This window comes from Choloepus didactylus, chromosome 15, assembly GCF_015220235.1.
Source record: "Choloepus didactylus isolate mChoDid1 chromosome 15, mChoDid1.pri, whole genome shotgun sequence".
In the NCBI taxonomy this organism is placed as follows: Eukaryota; Metazoa; Chordata; class Mammalia; order Pilosa; family Megalonychidae; genus Choloepus; species Choloepus didactylus.
In genome coordinates, this window is record NC_051321.1 from 11,217,162 (window position 1) to 11,237,396 (window position 20,235).

The 20,235-nt window shown below is 50.6% G+C and overlaps 1 protein-coding gene across 7 annotated transcripts in view; it reads right to left on the reverse strand.

Moving 5' to 3' along the window:
* The window catches only part of TACC2 (transforming acidic coiled-coil containing protein 2), a 221,079-nt gene that overhangs the window by 23,840 nt on the left and 177,004 nt on the right, over positions 1–20,235 (reverse strand). For 3 of the 7 annotated variants that reach the window (XM_037803966.1, XM_037803964.1, XM_037803962.1), the window contains exons 9-14: positions 16,151–17,462; positions 12,318–12,378; positions 10,976–11,177; positions 4,010–4,071; positions 2,145–2,260; positions 899–1,070 (exon numbers count right to left, since the gene is read on the reverse strand). In XM_037803966.1, coding sequence (XP_037659894.1) covers positions 899–1,070; positions 2,145–2,260; positions 4,010–4,071; positions 10,976–11,177; positions 12,318–12,378; positions 16,151–17,462 — 1,925 coding nt within the window. Of the gene's footprint in view, positions 1–898; positions 1,071–2,144; positions 2,261–4,009; positions 4,072–10,882; positions 11,178–12,317; positions 12,379–16,150; positions 17,463–20,235 lie in introns of those variants that run through there. The other 4 variants (XM_037803961.1, XM_037803963.1, XM_037803960.1 and 1 more) reach the window with 2 other exon arrangements.

A 20,235-nucleotide genomic window follows, 5' to 3' on the forward strand; every position in this document is an offset into this window, starting at 1 on the left:
AAGACTTTGAAGTCAGAAGCCAACTTTGTAGAAGTTGAACCACACACAAGGCTTTTGCAGCGTTTTTTTTTTTTTTTGCAAATTTGTCTGACTCATGCCTAAGCCCTCTTTTTGCTCACTAGTATTTCCCCAGCATCCAAACCCCGGCAGACAGCACAGTAGGTGCTCAAAAAATATTTGATGCATGGGATAAAATTAATGGTCTACCAATTAGGAAGAATAGAAGTCACACACTAAATTCAAGGCTTCAAAACCCTCTTGAGGACTGCTAGGAGGGAAGTAAAAGAACTTAAAATAAAATTCACCCAGAAGAATGGTCCATTTGCAATATGCAGAAGAATTTCACGTGTGCATCATACGCTCGGGGAGACTGGATTCAAACCCTCTTCTAAGACAGAGGTCCACAGATGGACACATCCATAGTGGGGAGGGAGGTCACTAGGTGAGGCCTTCAGCTCAAGCCAGTTTGCTCTGCACGGCCCCAGCAGGGCTTGGGAGGCGAGAGGTACAAGGTCTGGTCTATAAACAGAAGGGCTTGCCCATAACTAAGGCCCAGGAAAAGCATCTGTTCCCCTCAGGCAGGGTGCCCCTGAGCTGCCATCTTCAGCCAACGCCAGCCCGCCTTCAGGGCTCTGGAGGGAGGGTGTAGACTGACAACTGTTACAGAGCAACCATCAGTCCTAAGGGGCTAACAGTGGAAGCTGAATAACCCTGAAGGTAAGTAAAGCATAAGAGTGGTGAGAATTGGAGCGGAGTCTCCTTGGCTGGCTTCTGTGGTAGGAGACCTGGGTGGGACCCCAGGGGATGCTGCTTTGAAGAAGGGTTGGCCCCCTTGCGGGCAGGACCCAACTGGCCATCCTCCTCACCAGTGACCTCAGACCCCTCCAGCCCCACTTACAATTTCGATCGTGTCTGAAGCTGTCCCCAAAGCCATGGCCTCCAGCTCTTTCTGGGTGGATTTCTCTGGCACCTGCAAGGGTGGCTCTTGGTTGGGGACCAGCCCTCGTGAGACAGGATGCTGGACTTTCGCCCCAGCATTGACAAGGGCTTCGGTCTCCTCAAAACTTGACCTGAGGGAGCAAAAGGCATCTTTAGAGTCTTCTCATGGGAAATCCCGCTGAAATCAGCCAGGATGCCCCTAAGTCAACATCTCAAGGGATCCTGGACTTCCAGCACAGACCCAGAGGGAAATGGGCCCGACGTTCAGTGGCCGTGGGCCTTGAGCCTGGGCAGCTAGAGGGACGGGTGGCCCAGGCCCACCAGGGGCTGCTGACTAGGGAGGGAGAGAAGAAGAGACACCGCTGACCAAGGGGCGTGGGCTCTGGAGTCAAGCAGGCTGTCAGCTGCTGGCTGTGTACCCTGGGAGAAATGTAGGGTACTGTGCCTCAGTTTCCTTTTTTGTAAGATGGACACAATGTATGTCTCTGTGAAGATGAAACAAGATGCTGCATGTAAAGCACTTAACACGGGGCCTATCAAAGGCACCATTATTGTTGTTCTATCATCGTCATCACCGTTGTCATCAACATTTCCACCATCCAAGGCAGATTCTGGTCTATAGGGTCACACTAAGTTCTGGAAACAAAAGCAAGGGATTTCCCTCCCGCACAGTGAACGGGGCGGGTAGAAGTGAACGAGCAGGTCCGGATCCTAGGGCTCACCCAACCAAGCACTATGGAGCACAGAAGGTAAACTCCAACGAATGCTAACGTTAGCATCCGTGTTAATAATAAACGTCTCTCAGCACTCCACAGGTGCCAGGCAGTCTGGCAAGTGCTTTTCACACAGCATCTCAGTTTAACCCTCCCGACGGCTCTGTGAGACAGGCACCCCACCCCATGGGACGGCTGAGAGGTGCTCTGCAAGACTGATCTAATCTTCACCCGGTGCCACGAGGGCTGTTTTATCACCACCCTCGTCTCACAGAAAGGGTCAGCGCCTCGTGACAGGTCACACAACTGGTCAGGAGTGGAGGTGGGATTCAGGCTGCGAGCGCCATGGCATGCTGCCTCCCGGGGGAAAATGACAAGTGAGCACTGGGGCGCTGAGTGCAGACGCTGAGCGAGAGACGCAGACGGGATGAAGCCCGGGTGACCGTGTGGAGGGGCCCGACTCGAAATCCCCGGACCCCAGAAGCGCCGTACCCTGAACACGGGGTCGGGGAGTCCGACATCCGGACTGGAGGGGTCTCGACCGGGCTCTCCTGAGGAGCGTCGAACATAAGGTACAACGCCTGCTTCTTCGGGGCGTCATCGTCACGCTGCAGGGATCAGAATCACACGGTCAGCTTGAGGGCAGCAGGCCGCAAAATACAGAGGTGAAGACAGGGACTCCTCAGTAGAGGAGAAACAACTCATCAAGGAAGGGTCTTCATTTTTCTGGCACCACCAAGAAGAGAGGAGGCAGTGGGTGCTGGTGAGGAGGGCGGGAGGACGGGAGGGAAGCAGGGGAAAGCGAGTGTTGCAGCTGGGAGGGGCAGGGAGGACGGCTGAGAGGGAGTGGGGGGGCTGCGCTTTGTTCACCGGGCGCCTTCTCGGCCCAGGAGCCAGAGGTGGGCACAAGCAGAGGCAGGAGGTGGATCCCAGTCCAGGAGTCTGGGAGTTGCTGGCACATGGAGGAACAGGGGAGGTGAGCAAAGACCCAGCAAGAGGTGCAGCACCATCGAGGCAGGCTAGTGGGGCACTGAGAAGGGAGGCAGAGAGCAAGGGGACTCGGCCTGAAGGGACAGCGAAGGTGGGCAAGGAGAGCAGAGGGTGCGGCGCACAGAGAGGCTCAGGCTGGGGACTCGTGGCACGTCCAGGGCAGGCGAGCAGCCCAGCAGGGCATGGGCATGGGGAGGAGGCCTAGGAGGGGCAGGAGGGAATGCGGCAGGAGGGTGGGCTGGGACCTGGTCCCCAGGCCTCGAACGCTATGCTAGGGAGTGGGGACTGGGGGCTGCTAGGAATAGACCTCTCCGTGGGGTCCCCAAAGAAGCCCCTGCGATGGCTAACACATGCGCGGCTCCACACCTGCTGAGCATCTCTGTGTGGTTCTGCAACTCCCGAGTGGGGCTCACTCTTCACAAAAGCCACCTATGGGGCCTGCCAATGGGAGAAGGGGCCCCTCGGTGGTTTGAGTCCATTTAAATCAACAATAACAAAACACTTGGACATTGCACTTCAGTGATAAAATGTCTCACTCTCCAGCAGTCAAGCCTCTGGTGGCCTCAACTATCTGGGACATTGCTGGCCCAGCAGCGAGCAGCACCAAGAGGGGATGACAAAGCTGCCCAGGACTTTTCCTTGGGGGGCTGTGATTTTACCGACTCGGTACTTGCTTTAAGTCTGTCTGTGGGTACATTTTTCTGTCCAGCCTTTGGGCCTGACTTATAGAAAACTGCAGTTTAGAAGCAGCAACCCCAGCATCTACAAATGATGCAAAGAAAGATGAATATAAGGGCACTGGGCCCAGGGCCGTTTGGTGTCACGGCCATGCCACCAAGGGCAGCCCTGAATAACAGCACAAGAGGCTACTCTGGGGACAGGAGGCTCCGCAGCAGCTGATATTAAGGCAGGGAAGGCAGTTGCCTATCATAAGCACTTCAAACGAAAAAGGGGAAAAAAAGGCCTATTGCCTGAAGAGATAAGCTTCAGTTTATATAAAAAGACTAATTTATAGAAAACATCTACTATCACACCTTAAAACAACCCAAACCTCTCAGTTTTAGAAATTTCTATTTCTTTCTTGGGCTAGGAAGTGATTCTGCTGGGAAGCCTAATTGCATTCTCTCATTTTCTCCCTGAAAATGCCATATGAAGCGGATAGAGCACCAACCTCAATCTCCCAGCCTCAGTTTACCCCATGTGCATGCCCAGGGTGCTGTGGGCATGGAGGGGCCCTCGACTGGGGTCTGAGCTCCCAGGGATGGTTGCACAGGGTGGGGGTGGCAGTGGGGGGTGGGAGGCAGCCTCATTATCATGACACAGGGCAGGGAAGGAAGCAAGTCCCCTGATGGCTGAGCAGAACTTACAGGTAAGGAGGAGCCAATTTTCTCCATATATTCGATTTCATAGGAATTTCTGTAATCCAACTCTACAAAGAAACAAAAGGTGAGGTCAGTGCCAAAGGGAAAAAAATGAAAAAAAAAAAAAAAAAGAAAAAATTGGGCTGGGCAAGACGGGCCCTAGAACAAGGCTCTGAGCTTGCAGAGACTGCCCATTGAATACTGACTTCTGATGCAGCCCAGGGAGAGGCTCGGCTCAGCTATTTACAGCCGACTGGTAAATCTCTTGCCGTAAAGGGGCTGCTGCCATTGGGCAAAACTGAAAGAGCCCCAAGGGAATTAAAAGACATGAACAAGCACAAGTTTGTGAATGAATTTAAGCATTTTGCACTAAGTTTTCAGATATCAAATAAAGTTAAACACTTAAACGTGTGGACCAATTTTTAGGAGCCTCTGAATATCCATTGTGAAGCAAAGTCTCTCCTACATCTGTCACTTTCCAGGTTGAGGACCCCAAGGCTACCATTTCATTGTTCCATCCTAGACTGTTTAAGTTGAGAAGGTAACGGTGAATCAGCTCCCCTTTTCTCAAGGTATCATTCTCCTTGCTAAGGCACTATCAGATGGGGTGTTGGATTTCTCCATAACTCTCCTGTGTCACATGTAGAATCCCCCCACGTCCCCAATGACATTTTGGAACCAGACCCATATAACAGTCCTTTGCCAAGAATTTAGCTCCAGCCATGCTGTGAAACAAGAGAAGAATGGGCATTGCTCCTTCAGGGTTTGTAAGAGAAGCTGTGCAAAGTCAGAGCACTTCCCAAAATTCTATCAGTGCCTACGAGCCTGATCCAAATCAAATTTCCAGAAGCAGAGACTGTTAAAAGTCCAATATGTGGAGAAATGACCTATTTCAAATTGATCGATCAACTTCAGGGTGCAAAGAAAATTCCAGAACATCTCACCGGAGACTAGAAACCCTGCTTCAGTTTCCCCGGTGGTTCCACATGGTAACCCAGCTCTGCCACTCAACTGAACTCTCCTGTCCAGTACATGGCTTGTGAGAACAGGCTCTCTGGCTGGCACTCCCCTGGGCACAGAAGATACGCTGGTGAATGACGCTGAAGTGGACAGTGTCCTCAGAGAGGCCCCACCTGGGGCTCCAAGATGGGCTGTGACCTGCTAACAAGCCAGGTGTGCAAGAACACCAGTGGCAACCTGTACAGCCTAATGCCTTTGTTTTTTAGAAAGAAAACAAATAAAAATAGCAGTCGTGGTGAAAACTCCTCTATTTCTGTTTATTGTTGAACGTATCATTCAAGAAATGATTCTTTAATATGAGCTTTAAAATGAGATATTTCCTGGAATGCTTTCTTAAAACCTGTAAGGTATGTGTGGCTGTGGTCAAGGAAACTCAAGCACTTAACCAAGTGGACAAATTTTCAGGAGTCTCTGAATCTGTATTGTGAAGCAAACATATCTTTCTAGCAGGCAGGTCATGCTCATGGGAACAAAGATTAATCCAAAATTTGTGGATTAACGTCCAGAAAGATGTCTTGCTCCTTGAAGGCCTATATGTGACTTGTGTGTCCCCCAGAAAGAACAGAGCCTAGAGCAGAAAACACTGGGACTGGATTTCAGAGTGTCTCTCGCCATCATCTGCACATCTATCGGCAGGGTCTTGCCCGACAGTGGTGGCTCGGAGCTATGTAGCCCAGAAAAATGATCTTAATCTTAAACGACTCCATTGTAAATAGGACCGTTTGACGAGGTTTCTTCAGTTAAGATGTGGTCCAACTGAATCCCGATGGGTCTTAATCGTATTACTGGAGACCTTATAAAAAAGGCCACAGAGGAGAAAGCTACAGGGAGAAGCAGGAAGCCAGAAGTCAGTGGAGCCCAGAAGAAAAAGGAGAAGACACTGCAATATGCACTGCCATGTGATAGAAAAGCCAAGGACCAAGGATTGCTGGCAACCAGCCCCAAAATATCACAGTCTTCGGAGAGAAAGCATGGCCTTGCTGATGCCTCGACTTTGGTCTTCTTCTAGCGTCAAAATCATGAGCCAAAAAACCCTGGTTGTTTAAGCCAACCCCTGGTATGGTATTTGTTTTTGCAGTCATGAAACTAAAAGACTTTATATTCTCATCTTAAAGAAGAGAGGGAGGCAGAGGACAGAGATGGACAGGTGACTTCTAGGGTCTTTCCCAATCTTCCGCTTTCCAGTTTAGGACCCCAGGCTCTCATTTTATTGTTCTATCCTGGACTGTTCACATTGGAGCTCCAAGGATGCACCAAACGAGCAAAGGACCACAACAGAGATTTTTCCAGGAACTCTCTGGTTATCAGCTCGCCTTGGTGCTCTGCCCACCTGGAATTGTAGCTCACTTCTTCGCAGCTGAGTTGGGGTCAGTCTCAGGTCACTGAGCTCTTCTCTGCCTTATTTCCTATTTGCCAAGAGGGGTTCCCTTTCCACTGCCTGGCATCCCCCAGTTCTCCTTTTAGAGGCAGCACCCAGCAGTACAAAAGCGGGGTTCTCTGACTACCAGAAAACTGTCTGCAGCTGTAACACGCCTGGTTACAAGAGACCCACACTCGACACAGGACCTCAATCCCAGGTGAGTGTCGGAAGCCTGGAGGGCTTTAGATGATCTGGTGCTCCTTCCGACACGGCCTGCCAGGTCCCATCAGAGCCACCTTGGGTCCTCCTTTATAATTGTCTAGTAGTCGAGCAGGATGTGAAGAAAAATGCCTCTTCTTGTCATCAGGATAATCTGCTGTTGCGAAGAAACAACTTACTGAATTGGTTTCCAAACCTCACTCAGCTGCTTTAAATTCTGTCTCAAAGCAGGAGGGGTGAAGCCGTGTCCAATTTGAACCCCTTTCCCTCCCACACCACGCCACGTGCGGCTGCCAGGCGGGAAGAGCAAAGCCAGTGGCTCCAAGGGCCATGCTGTCGTCACGTCTCAGGGGGAAAGGAGGCTGCTCGCGGAAGTATGTGGTCACCGCAAGCTGAAGAGGCCCAGAGTTATTTTAAATAGGTCCTGTCATGTCCAAGGGCTGCTTTTTGGTAATTATTTCATCCTGGGGCACTGCACAGCGAGAGGGCTTGGCTGCTGTCTTCATCTGACTCTAATCGCCAGAGCTTTGCTGGGGATTGGAAGGAGCCCTGGAAGGGAGCCAGAAGGACGCAGCTGAGTTCAGAGTTTCATTTCCAGATTCAGGGCAGCCAACTCACCCGACCCCTCTGTGCTTATTTACCTATAAAATGGAACTACATGTGTCTACCTTCTGCTGAACAGATTAAAATAACGTAATATAAAATCTCAGTAATGGGTGATGCAAATGTAAGGCATTGGGAGATCAGATGCACTATTATTTCTGTACCTTTTAACTTACGTGATGAGGGGAGAAGAGCCCTTTGAAAGGGGAGGAGGCGGCTATTCCCAACTTCCTCACCATCTCCCTTCTAAATCTCTGTGACAGAGCGGGTGCCCCCAAAAAGAGGGGATTTGGCTTCTGAGAGCACGCCTCTTTCCATCTCACATCAGAAGGAGAGCCTGGTGTTAAGCAAGACAGAGAAACCAGGCAGTCGTCAGAGGGCCCTCTGGACCTGTGAATCTAAAAACAACTGTCCTCTCAGGGTCCCTTGGAACGAAGCTAGGAGAGGGCTGGGAGGCTGTGCACCCAGGGGCTCCTAATCGTTTCATGCCCAGAGGCCACACGGAGTGGTTTTCCCACACAGCACCACGCTGTTCCAAGACAGTGCCGATTACTACGGCATCACTGCAAGAAGAGCGTTCAGGATTTTCATACTGAGTTCCTACTCAGCGGGCGATGGTTCCGTGCTACCACCACGAGCTGATGGAATATCAGCCCAAACATGGAACTGCGATAGCTCGGGCACCCTTCTAACGCGTTTCACTCAAAGTTTTTGAAATTTTAACGACAACGTAGAGCTCCCCAAGGGAAGCCCTGGTATAGTTTACCACCCTCGTTTTATAGATGGAGAGAGGAAGGTTTGACGTCCACGTAAACACACAGCAGAAAAGAGACAGGCAGACCCCACTGTCCACGGATTAGCCACGCGACGCCGGGCAGGTTGCTCACCACTCAAAGCCCAGTGTACCGGTTCTTAAATTGGGGACTGGTAGAGACCCATCCGCAAGAGCTGGGAGGAGGAAGTGAACTAATGTACAAAACTCAGCACGGCGCCCTACTCCACCATGATGGTTCTGCTTTAGTAACATTATCTACAGAGTTCTTATTGTGGTAAATAGGTATTCAGATGCCAATTATTATTTCCAGCCCCCAATTCCTTATTTCTGTGATTTGTGACTTCGGCATAGGACAATCTCAGCTCCCCGCTGGGGCCTGGCCGGCTGCACTCTGATGAGCACATCTGCAGCCCCAGGTGTGTGTCTGGCGTGGCCGGGCTTGACCTCATTAAGTTACCAGGAAGGCTGATCTGACAAGAGGGCTCTGCGTCCAGTTTCAGCCGTTGCTGGAGGCGACCAGCATGCACCAGGAAGGTGGGTCCAGTGAGCCACAACTTGCAAAACTGCAACTGATCTGTATCCGCACAGATGATGGATTTTTGATTGCCCCCAGCTATAATTATAGTAGTGACTGCCCAAATCCTCACAATTGTTTTCTAAGGAGACAGGTACCAAGGGATTTTGCTCTAGGTGTAGATATTGAACTGTTTGTTGAATTTTTCCAGGAAACAATTGTCAAATTAAGTCACTGAGCTAGTGAATCCTCTGTTCTAACATAATATCAAAGAGGAACAAATGATACGATGGAATGAGGCAGCTATTAGCTTGGAAAATACTATTAGGACTTTTATATTTTCTAAATTAAAAAGATGTGTTTGGTTTTCAATGAAAAAACCAAATACCCAGACACATCTGAATCATATGCCTTTTGATTTTTATTGACAATGCCAAGCCCAGGCTGGTTTCTGAATGCTTTTCTCTGACATTTGGAAGTTCCTTTTCAAGCCTCAAGAGATGTGAACAAGCAGGAAACCACAGGTGCTATTACAACAGCCTTGTCCACCCCTTGTGCTCAGTGTCCCTTGCTGGTTCTGGATGTAAAGCCTCTCCGTGCCTCACATGGACGATGCCCAGTGGAGCCCAGCGTGTTGTTGCAAAAATGAAACTGCCACAGTTGACGTGAAACTGTTTCCCTGCCTGGCCTTGTATCTCATTCACCTCACAAATCTTTCCTGAGCCGCTACTATGTCCAGGATGCTGTGGGGAACACAAAGATGACTCAGACGGAGGCCTTGCCTTCCGGAAATGCATAATCTAGTAGGGAAGTAAGAACTGCACACATCATCATTATGGTGTTAAGTGCCCACCAGATCAAGTACCAGGGGTGGGCAGGGTTGGGGGGAGAACACCCAGGGAAAGGCCAGGACTGAGACAGGCAAGGGTGGGGAGCAGGGATGGGGGGCATTACAGAGCGGAGCCAGCAGCAGCCACTGCAGAGGCAGGGGTGAGGGCATCCCTGGGAAAAGGACATGATTCCATTCAGTTGAGGTGGGTGGCTTGGGGGTGGGTGCAGAGAAAAATGAGAACTGAAAGGAGGCTAAGGTCAAGTCTCAGGGAGTCTGGTGTCAGGCTCGAGTGAGACGGTCACTGCAAAGCCTCCCAAACCCAAACCCCAAGGCAGAGGGCCAACCTGAGAACCAACCAAAAGGCTCCATTTTGCAGTAAACAGCATGCCAATATGTCTAAGTATACATAACTTGGATTGTCTTTTCATCATCAAATTGTATGCAGAAAGGCAGCTCTGAGTAGCGAGAACAGAGGCATCTAAATCTTGCAAAACATGAACTAGGTCTCATTGTAAACGTACACCGGTACTATTCAGAGAGCTGACAGGGCACAACGCAGGCCACCGAGAGCCTGATCTAGCAAGAGCCCTCAGAGGAAGCCTGCAGGTCACTGTTAAATGGCTCGCACCCCAGTTACACCCCATCCAGCCCTCAGATGGGCAGGGAGCTTGTTCAACTGAGATCTTGATTCCTTATGAGCGCAAAGAAACAGAGGTGAGGCTTTAACCCATGAAACTCCTCAGAATGATTTCTACTTATTTTTAAGAAAATTCTCATAAATGGAGATTATGGAAAGGGAGGTTTAAAACCATCACAAAAAACCCCATGGTGATGAAAAGCCTAATATTGGACTTCGGCCTCACACTGGTGGGGGCAAGACTGGGAACACAGAGGAGCACTGAAGCCGGGAGAATGGATCAGTCCCTCAGAAGGAAGGATCTAGTGGCTCTCTTAACAACTGTCCTAACAAGAAAGGAACTATATGAGCCAATATACAGATTCAGAAAATCAACGTTAGTGGAATAAGTAATTAAAAAAAAAAAATCTGATTCACCTAGTAATGCTGAGCTGGTATAAAATACATGAATCTTTCAAATCTGAGTACAAGGCAAAGCTGAGACTGAGTAAACATGAGAGGAGGAAGATATGAATGAAATAACCGAAGTGCTGGGAGCCCATTCCTCAGGAACTGTGTTCTCCTTAGCAAACCTGGGGTGACCCTCTGGTTTGGGGCTTGCGTAGGTCTGACAACACTGTCTGAATGCTCACGGGGCCGATGGAAAATGGTGGCACCAAAAGACCCCCAGGGAGCTTGACCTACTTTGGAAGTTACCGGAGTTGCCTTTTTTCAAAAACAAGAAGGAACATAAGCCATACAGACAAGAAGGAGCAAAGCTCAAGAGGGCAATCAGGACCAAGAATTAGAGGGTGCTGGGCTTGGCTCTTAGCAGGCATCTTAGGATCAAGGTTCAGCTGGTTTCAAGTCTCAGGTTATTTGGAAAACGCAGGCTGAGATTCGAGTGCATTGGGAGATGAGCAGCCGACAGCGTGGTTACCTGGCTTAGGTGTTTCTTTCCTGGCCTTCTGCTCCCTAGGAGCAGTTTTCTCCAAGGCAGGTTGGGGGTCCAGCTGGCCACCGAGTTGCTTACCCTCCGTGGGGGAACTGAACTTGGTCTCGTTTACGAAGGTGGACAGGTCTGAGGGCTGGGGGTAGTCCTGCTTGTCGGCCTCCAGGTCCACCGCCATGCACGTCCACTTCTGATTGGTGACAGCCAGCTTCTCCTCATCTGTCGCGTGGACCACCGCGGAGATCACTGGCGGGTTCTCTGGGGTGACCGCCGGAGTGGGGTCCTGCAAGGGAAAGGCAAACCGTCTCTTCTCTCATGCAGTCGCTGGGTCCGAAACCCCATCCACCCACGAGTCTGGGGCCCCGTTAGCCTGAGCGGGCCCCACATTCTTCCCGGACTCTGCTCAAAATGCTCCCTCCAAGGAAACAAGTCTTTCCTCTGAAGTTCCCTTTTCTGACGGTTTGTTTCAGGGGGTGATCATGGGTTTAAAAAATCAGGATTTGGTATCTTGATTATTTTAGATATTCCTGCTCATTCACTTTAGAAAAAAATAAGGAAACTCTTACTACTGGGAGTTTTAGTACTACAACTACTGTGCTATGCTCCTACAGGGCTTGGGCGTTTGCACATCAGTGACATCATTCTCAATCCTCGGGCCTGTCCTTGGAGGTGACAAGAGGGGGTCTCATCTCTATTTCCCTTAATCCTTAAGGAGAGCAGGGCAGGGCCCAGACCCCCAGCTCCCAGGGCTGAGCTCCTCCCACTGCAGGCCCTGCCTGTCCAGAGTCTGCTGCCTGGGGCTCTGGTGGGAGGAGCAGGGGGGCATCACTTGTCTGAGCACCCCCAAATAGCCCCGAATGGTCTGGCGTCCATATCTGAGGATAAACATCCCTGTAAACAGGGTAGAATAAATTTAAATGGCAGGGTAACTAGTAAGAGTGAGACAGGGGCTCATTTGGAACAAGAGCCCAAGCCCCCACTTCTTTAAGGGGTGGGTTTCCCTTTTCTCCCCCCTCTGATTTGGGTTGCACAATCCAGGGCCCTTGGCACAGTCAGTCTGAGTTCTGTTCACACGGTGTTCTCATTTTCACACCATGTATTCATTTGTCAACAGACTTTCTCAACTTGATATTCATTTACGTTCTCAGCATATTAACTGGACAGAATGGACCGGAATGGTTCCTATACAATCCAGCTAACACTTTTCCTGAACTTCTTCCTACACTCAGACACTCTGATCCTCCCTGAGTGGAGGAATCCAAACAACACCTCCTGTGAGCAGAGGAGTGGGAGGCAGGAGCCTGCCAGGATGAGCAGAAAGGGGAGCTCGGTTTCCTAGAAGGGGATAAAAACCCAGCAGCATTCACTTCAGACTTCTCCCCGGGGGAGCAAAAAAATCATAAATATCAAAGGAACATTATACCTGAGAAGGTGGATCAGAGAGAGGAGACCGTTTTGGCGACTTTTTCACCCTAAATGTGTCACTGGAAACAAAATTGAAAATGTAAACACAACAGACAGAAGTACAGAGAACCCCGCAGCAGCACAGGGCAGGCGGGACCACCGCCGCCCCGAGGCTGTCCAGCTGAGCCCATCCTCCAGCCTGCACCACTCCAGCACCCACTAAGACACATCTGCACGGACAATTCATTCTGACTTTTCAACAGGTATTATTTTGGACCCCAAGGGAAAGATGAATCAAGCTGGAAATCTTGAAAGTGATGCCATTTTGGAGAACTGACCCAGAAACTGAAGCTAAATTTACCCAGATATTCTTATTTTAAAAAAACAAAATTTGGGGGAGCAAATTCATTTATCTGGATTCATTAAGGAAAAGCTGAACCAACTGAAGCGGGGGGAGGGGATCTAGGTTCCTGACACCAATTTACAGATGGACAAGAAGACTCAGCCCTTAGCAAACGGAACTGAGGGAGGCCTTGCAGAAATAGAAAGGAGTTCTGGATCCTTAAGGAGAATTTGCAGCATCCTTCCTCCTGACTGGAGCTTTGCACTTAATAGATTCCTGCTGCTCTGAAAGCTTTCCAGGTGGGATTCTGACCAAAGGTAGAACCAGGGATGGGGTAGTTTTCTAATGTCTTTCCTAACCATAGTCAACAGACAGAGCTCACGACTCCTCTCTCCCCTTCTTTCTCTTCATATAAATAATTGGTGGGGCGTGAGGCAAAGGAAACATAAGGTCAGACTCCTAGAGAGGTCAAGGAGGCAGGGTCCAGGAGGAAGGTATGAATTCAGCACACATAGTTTGGAGAAGCCCACTGAGCGAGCAGGAAGTCATCCCCACCGTCTGAAAGGAGGCTCTGTGCTGAGACTGGCCCCTGCCCCTTCCTGCTCCCGCCCGAGCAAAGGGCTTTGGGGAGTGAGTGGAGCTCACATTAGTTCCCTTCCCTGCTTAAACTTTTAACTGAATGGGCAGAGCAATTTGGCACTCCAGTTCCTTCCTTGTGTTCTCTCAATTAAAATGCTCCAACAATGGCATTGAGTCATAAAAAGAATACCCAAAATGGCTATTTACAGCATTTATGGCATGCGCCATCAAAGCAGTGAAATCACAGCTTGATGCATATATTTATTCATGCATATAAATATATAACTGTACATTTTGTAATTGCTAAATATCACTAAAATGCTCAAGAAATCCCTCAGGCAGAAGAAAGCCAAAGAGACTCAACCCTCTCCTGGGGCTGCCGGACACCTGGGACCGGGCCAGCTTCCCTTGCAAGGTCAGCGAGACAGAGAAGTGGCTGCCCAGGGGAGGCAGAGCCTAGAGCCACAGAGTTTCCATGGATGCCTGACAGTGACACACAGACGGCAGAGGTGGCATGACGGTCCCCAGCCTGGCGATCGCTCTAACAGCCGTGGGCTCCACTTCCCATGCTGTGAGCCGCTCGGAAGGGACTGTGTATTCCACCCCACAGGTCTCAATTTGGAACAGCCCCAACATTTCTCCTTAATGCATTAGCAGGAACAAGCCACGGCAGTCACTGCCTGTGGGTGGACGAGAGGGTTATTTTAATGTCGAGCCACAGTTCTATTGAGAGCCATCGCCCGCTGTACAATTTAAAATGAAAGAATGGAAGGAGGAGTTAAATATATATATATATATACACATACATACATACATACATATGTATATACACACACAGTATATATATATATATTCACATGGGTTTCAGATGAAAACATCCAATATGCCAGGAGGGAAAAAAAGCTCCATTCCTGATGAGCAGGCAGATGTTGAATAATCACGTTTTCACAGCCAAGCAGTTTCACTTAGGCTAATCAGGATGAAACAAAAAAGTAACCTCTGCTCCTGGGAAACCCCAGGCCCGTAATGCCCAACCCACCACAGAAATACGTTAAGTTGCAGCCACGGAGCATAAATAAAAGGCAGAAAAGAGCACATGTGACATAGAAGGCAGATTCCATTAAATTTACTTACAACAGAGAACAGACAGACATCACATCTTCAACCATCCTAAGACAAGAAGACAAAGAAAAAGAGAGACAGACAGAAGGAACTGACAAAAAAGATAAACCCACAGACAACTGGTTATCACGGCATCCACTGACGATTCTGCTTGGCAGGCCCTTTCCCAGGCTCTGGGGAAGAGGCTGTCTGAGAACTCCCTCCTCTCTCAGCTGCAATTGTCCCACAAGATATATATCCCATAAGGCGCCCGAAGAGCTCTGCCACCCCAGGGTAGGACCTTCCAAGCTAACAGCCCCCATCGGCGCTTGAGGTGGGACCACAAGTCCTGACCTCTGTTAGCTGTGGTGGTGGAACGAGACTGCGGCTGGGACAGGATATAACCACGCTATCTGCAAGAAAGAGGAGGTGGGGACGACAGGCTGGTCCTCATTCCAAACCGCTTTGGTGACCAGGCATTTCAGACTTCTCCTATTTGAGGCTTGGAATAAAGCTCCCAATGTGGCTTCTGTGGAGTTTCTAAGAAGGGCCTCACTGGGGAACTGATGCAGGAAAAGCCCATGTTTTGTCGGGATTGCCCCCCACCCCATGTGACAGCATGATCCCACCTCAAAGCCTGCGACACAGAGCAGCCTCTTCGAAAGAAGCCCCAGGTCCTTTTCAAAAGTTAAATGCTTGGGGGAGCCCTGACCGGGAGATAAACAGGTCACCCCATCTCTGTTCGTGCCAGGAAGAGAGGCCAGCAGCTGAGGCCTGTTCCCACTTGGCCCCTGGGATACTGGTCTCTGCAGCCTCGTTAAATTATTGATGATATTTCGCTGACTGCAAGGTCGCCAGGCAACAAAGCGCACTAAGCTTGGCCTGGAGTCCTAACAAAAGACCTGCAGCCATCCAAGTTGGAGTGGGGTCTTGGAATGGAATCAGGAGACATGGACATGGAAAATCTACCGGGGACTTGGAACGGAATCGGGAGGCATGGACTCGGGCAATCGACTGGGGTCTCAGAATGGAATTGGGCAGCATGGACACAGGCAATCTACCAGGGTCTTGGGATGGAATCAGGAAGCGTGGACATGGGCAATCTACCTGGCAAATAAGTGTCCGGAGGCAACACCCGCTAATGAATGGCCTCGTGGGGACTGCAGGGTTTGCTTTCTCCTCTCAGGTTCCATTGATCTCTCCTGGGCCTAGAGGGTTTTGGACTCTGGTCTGCAAAAACCGACCAGAGAAGGGGATGAGATAAGGAGGGGTGTGGCTTACGGGCTGGTTGGGGTGCAGGCAGGGGCCCAGGCCACAGCCATCTCTCCTGGGCCTCCTGGAGCCTCCTGGACTAATGTTCCATCCATGGGCAGACACACCTACCAGGAAATTTAACAGTATTCTCAATGGTCTATCTCCTGGCTTTTAGGCCACTCCAAAAAAGAAATCTGCATGCTAAAAGAGAAGCGTAGATCACCAACAAGGAGGCTGACAGGTCTCTGCTGCACTGTTCCCTTTCTATGGGATTCCCCTGGAGGTGACCACCAAGTCTTAGGTGAAAAGTCAAGCTTTAGACCCTGACTTATTAGGACCAAAGATCAAGGACTCTGGACCCCAAAGGGAAATGTCTTTGGGGAATTACCACCACCGTGGCCACAGAGAGGAAGGAAAACACACACCCAGCTTGCCTAGAGAAAAGCCCACAAACATGGCGTCATCCCAGCCAACGGGGAGAGGTCAGGGCGGCCGCAGCTTGTCCAGGCGCAGGACTGAGGGTCACAGCCAGTGCAGCCCCCTCCAATCCTTACCAGCTCGACCCCTGAACTTACGTCTTGAGGGGTGTCTTCTTCTTCTTGGCGGGCTTGTTCAGCCCATCCCCGTCCACTCCGTTGGCTTCGATGGCACTGGCTGGGATGTCAAAGGAGGCTGGGGATTTAGAAGGCGAGCTGGGGGTCTTAGAGGACGTCTTAAAGGGGTCAATGGACTCGTCACAAGCGTCTGGGTCAAAGTGGTACGATTGTTGGGGCAGTTTGGGAGACTCCTGCATTTTTGAGGTGGAAGAAAAAGGGTTAAAATTGGGGTCGTCCCACTTGTCAATATCAAAGGTGTAGGTACCTTTAGCAATGGGGATGTCATTGGGCTCAGCAGGGGACCTGGAAGGTGAGGCAGGAGCGTTGTCAAGTTTCTCGGGCGCTTTTTTCATCTTTGGCCTCCTTAGGGGCATTTTGGCAACCGGCTTTTTACCTGTCTTTTTGGTAGGAAGGGGGTTTTCCTGCTGGTTGTCCCAACTACCCTTATCCTCAGAATAGTCAAACTCCAGCCTCACGGAGAGGCCCTTGGCTGGGGAATCCTCTTGCCCCCCGCTATCCGATGGGGTCACCTCCACCGCCTCTGGGGCCGTGGTGAGGGGCAACGGTCTCCTTCCAACAGGGGGTGAGTTCCGTACTCTGCCGCCTCCAGCAGCTGGGGGGACGGCCCCTTCCACACTCTCCAGGTCCAGGGGGCAGGCGGGTTGGGGCACAGCAGCAGGCTCCAGGGGTGTCTCCTCCGAGAAGGCTGGTCGGGAACCTTCCGTCTTGGCCGGTTCCGTTTTTGTCTCAGATGCTGGAGGCTCCGCACTGGGGACGGGACCCTCTTCAGCTGGCTCTTGTTGTGTCTCTCTCACTGGGGGGGTCTCAGGGGGTTTCTTAGTGCTCTGTTTCTTTTTTAAGGAAGGCGGCCTCGTTTTTTTAGTTCGCTTAAGGGTACTGGAAGCACTGTTCGACCCCGTGCTGTATGCATCTGGGATGAGGGCCACAGCCTCGGGGTTGCTGGAACACGAAGCACCATCAAAGTCCCCGGCCTGCAGGCTGAGAGATCGGGAGAGTGTAGACTTAGAGACCGGGGCGGAATCCGTGGACTTCCTCCGTGCGTTCGCTTTACATTCCTGATTCTTAGGGTCTGAGCAACGAGGCTCCGAGGTCTGATAGTTATCCACCAGCTCAATGTTGTCAAAGTCTAAGTTGTAAGCCCCACTGCTGGCTATTGGCTTGTCTTCATCGAAGACAGCAGAGAAGGAGTGTGACGGAGGACGGAAAGGACTCCCTTCCACTGACTCGCTCCGTGGGCCATCGGAGATGGAGACCGTCTCAGAAACACATCCTGAGGAAATAGAGACAAAGCGGTATTTAAGGCACAGGGCACAGAGAACACTTCTCATCTGCAGCCAAACCTCCACCATGGCAAGCAGAGGTTGACAACCCATGACCCTGGCCAACCTGCCTCCCCACTGGGCATTCAATGGCCACAAATCTTAGTCCCACCCATAATTAGCTCCAGAGTGTGGACAGGTTTACCCTCGGTTCCCTAATCTGCAGAAAAGGAGTGATGAAGGCTGTTTAAGGAACAGCTTAGATCGTTCAGTCATTGAACAAACATTTACCAAGTTACTAATCCGAAGCAGGCACTGTTTTTCTAGGAGCTGGGGAGTCAGCAATGAACAAATAGAAAAAATCCTTGTCCTCCTGAAGTTACATTCCTTAGAAGACAGACAAGAAACAAATAAACAAGTAAAATACAGACTGCGAGATGGTGAGGAGTGTTATGGAGAAAAATAAAAGGGGAGCAGGGGAGTTGTAAGGATCTCTGAGGAGGAGGCATTTGAGCAAAGACCAGAAGAATATCAGGGTGGGGGAGAACATCCTAGACAGAAGGAACTGGACATGCAAAGGCCCTGGGACAGGAACATACCTGGTGCATCCCCGGAACAGCAAAGAGGCTGGTGTGGCGACAGCCAGGGAGAGGAGAAGAGGAAAGTGGGGAGATTATGCAAGTGAAGGGCAGAGCATCTGAAGCACGGTCAGCCCTCAATAATTACCAGCTGCTAAGATCACCCAGCCTGTTCTCGACCCCTCGGAGCCCTGGTGAGGAATGATGGGAGCCTTAATGTGGAGGCCCCAGGATGACCGTGGCAGGAGGGCCGGGTTTGCCCCAGCCGGCCACCTGTCCTTCCTGCCTGCCATGTTTCTGTTCTGGGCCTTTCCCCTGTCTGCTCTTGCTGCTCTCTCTGCTGCTTCCTCCCAGCTTCTCCACCTCCTCCGCCACAGCTGGCCAAAGACGCTGCGTCCTATTTTCCAACATGCTGTGGATGCTGCAAATGTTGGCCTAAGAATGCTCGAGGACCTCACGACCCCACGGATCCAAGGGCACAGAACCGACCTGGCGTTGGCTGGGTCCCTTTGGGCTCAGCTTGCACCAGGTGTTTTGGTTCGTGCATTTTTGAGCTCACAGATGTTCTGAGCAGTCAAGGATGCCAGAGAAATGACTCTCCAGAAAACTAAAGATGCGTCATTAGACAAAGAAAGCAAACACTGGAAAGCAGTCTGCAGGCCTCAATACTGGGAGAATGCAGATCAAGGAATTAAAGAAGCTGGCACATAAACAACTTCAGATAGTGACCTCAAAGTGTGTTTCACTTCCAAGTGTTACCTTCCCATACCCCCGTATTGCGTCCAGATACATTACAGACTGCTAAGTTAAATCTGACTTTCAGAAAAATGCCTTTTTTTTTTGTATAAGCATGTCCCATGTCTCAATTATTTGTTGTTTATCCAAAATTCTTATTTATCTGGGTGCCCTGTATTTTTATATGCGAAATCTAACACCCCTACACCCATGGTCCCAACAAATAAAAACGGCTTGAGAAATACTTAATTAAACCCAGACTGTTTTCTTTCTGTAAAATTTCTCTAAGCCATTCCTACTCACTATTGTAACTTCCAGGTGGCGCAGGGTGCGGATTTCATGCAGTGCTCATCAAACTTGGCTCACCAAGCAAACTTTTGTCATGGGGCATTTTGCAGAGAACCCCACCAATGAGCTGCTGATCTGGCATATTACAACACAGGGAAACCTCAAGCCTCCTGAGTGCAGGAAACTGTCTTGTTTATCTTTGTTTCCCGCTCAACTTGTCACACTTTCTCTTGACAGCTCAAAAATGCCTCTTGAATCGGGAGCACCTTCCAGAAGCACTTCCATTAGCCAGACATGCTTCCAAACCTTTCCCTCTCTTCTCCATCCCAATCCCACCCAGCCCAGCCCCTACTGGGGGCAGCTGATTGAAGGCGCTCAGCTCTGTTTCTTCCAAGGTGATGTCTCTACTGTCTCCCGTTTTAAACACTCCTGCTTCCTTCCTGTCCCAAGAGAAGAGGTGTCCCCCAAAAAGAGATGTTCAAGCCCTAATCCCCAGAACTGCAGAATGCAACCTTGAAATAGGATCACTGCAGATGTAATGAATTAAGATAAGGTCACGATGGTAGAGGGCTCATACTCCAACAGGACTGGTGTCCTCATCAGAGGAGAAGAGGCCCAGGGATGGACCTGGGGCGAGGAAGGCCACGTGAAGACACAGGCAGAGACTGGGGTGCAGCATCTACAAACCAAGGCGCGCCCCGCATCACCAGCAGATGCTAGAAGCTGGAAGGGACAGGGAGGTGCCTCCTCACAGTCTCAGAGGGAGCACGGCTCTGCCAATACCTTGGTTTCGGATTTCTGGCCTCCAGAACCATGAGGGGATAAATTTCTGTTGTTTTAAGCCCCCTGGCTGGTGGAGATTTGTTAAGGCAGCCCGAGGAAACGAATATATCTCCTTCTTTTTAAAACCAACTCCTGCTGTTTCCTCCGGGATCTGGCACCATCAAGCACCTGACCCCTCATCAGCAGTGGCCACCTCCTCCTACCCTGTCATTACCCCTGGACACGAGGCACCCAGGGCACACAGGACCGCGGGAAAATAAAGAGGACTGGTGCTTTCCAATGGGCCCCGCCGGCCACGCTGTTATTTCCAAAGCAAGGCCCCCAGTCTCTCAGGCCACACGCCTGCCCCAGCAGCCTGCAGGAGGCCTTCAGAGGCCCTTGAGGTGTCGGTGGTTCTCCC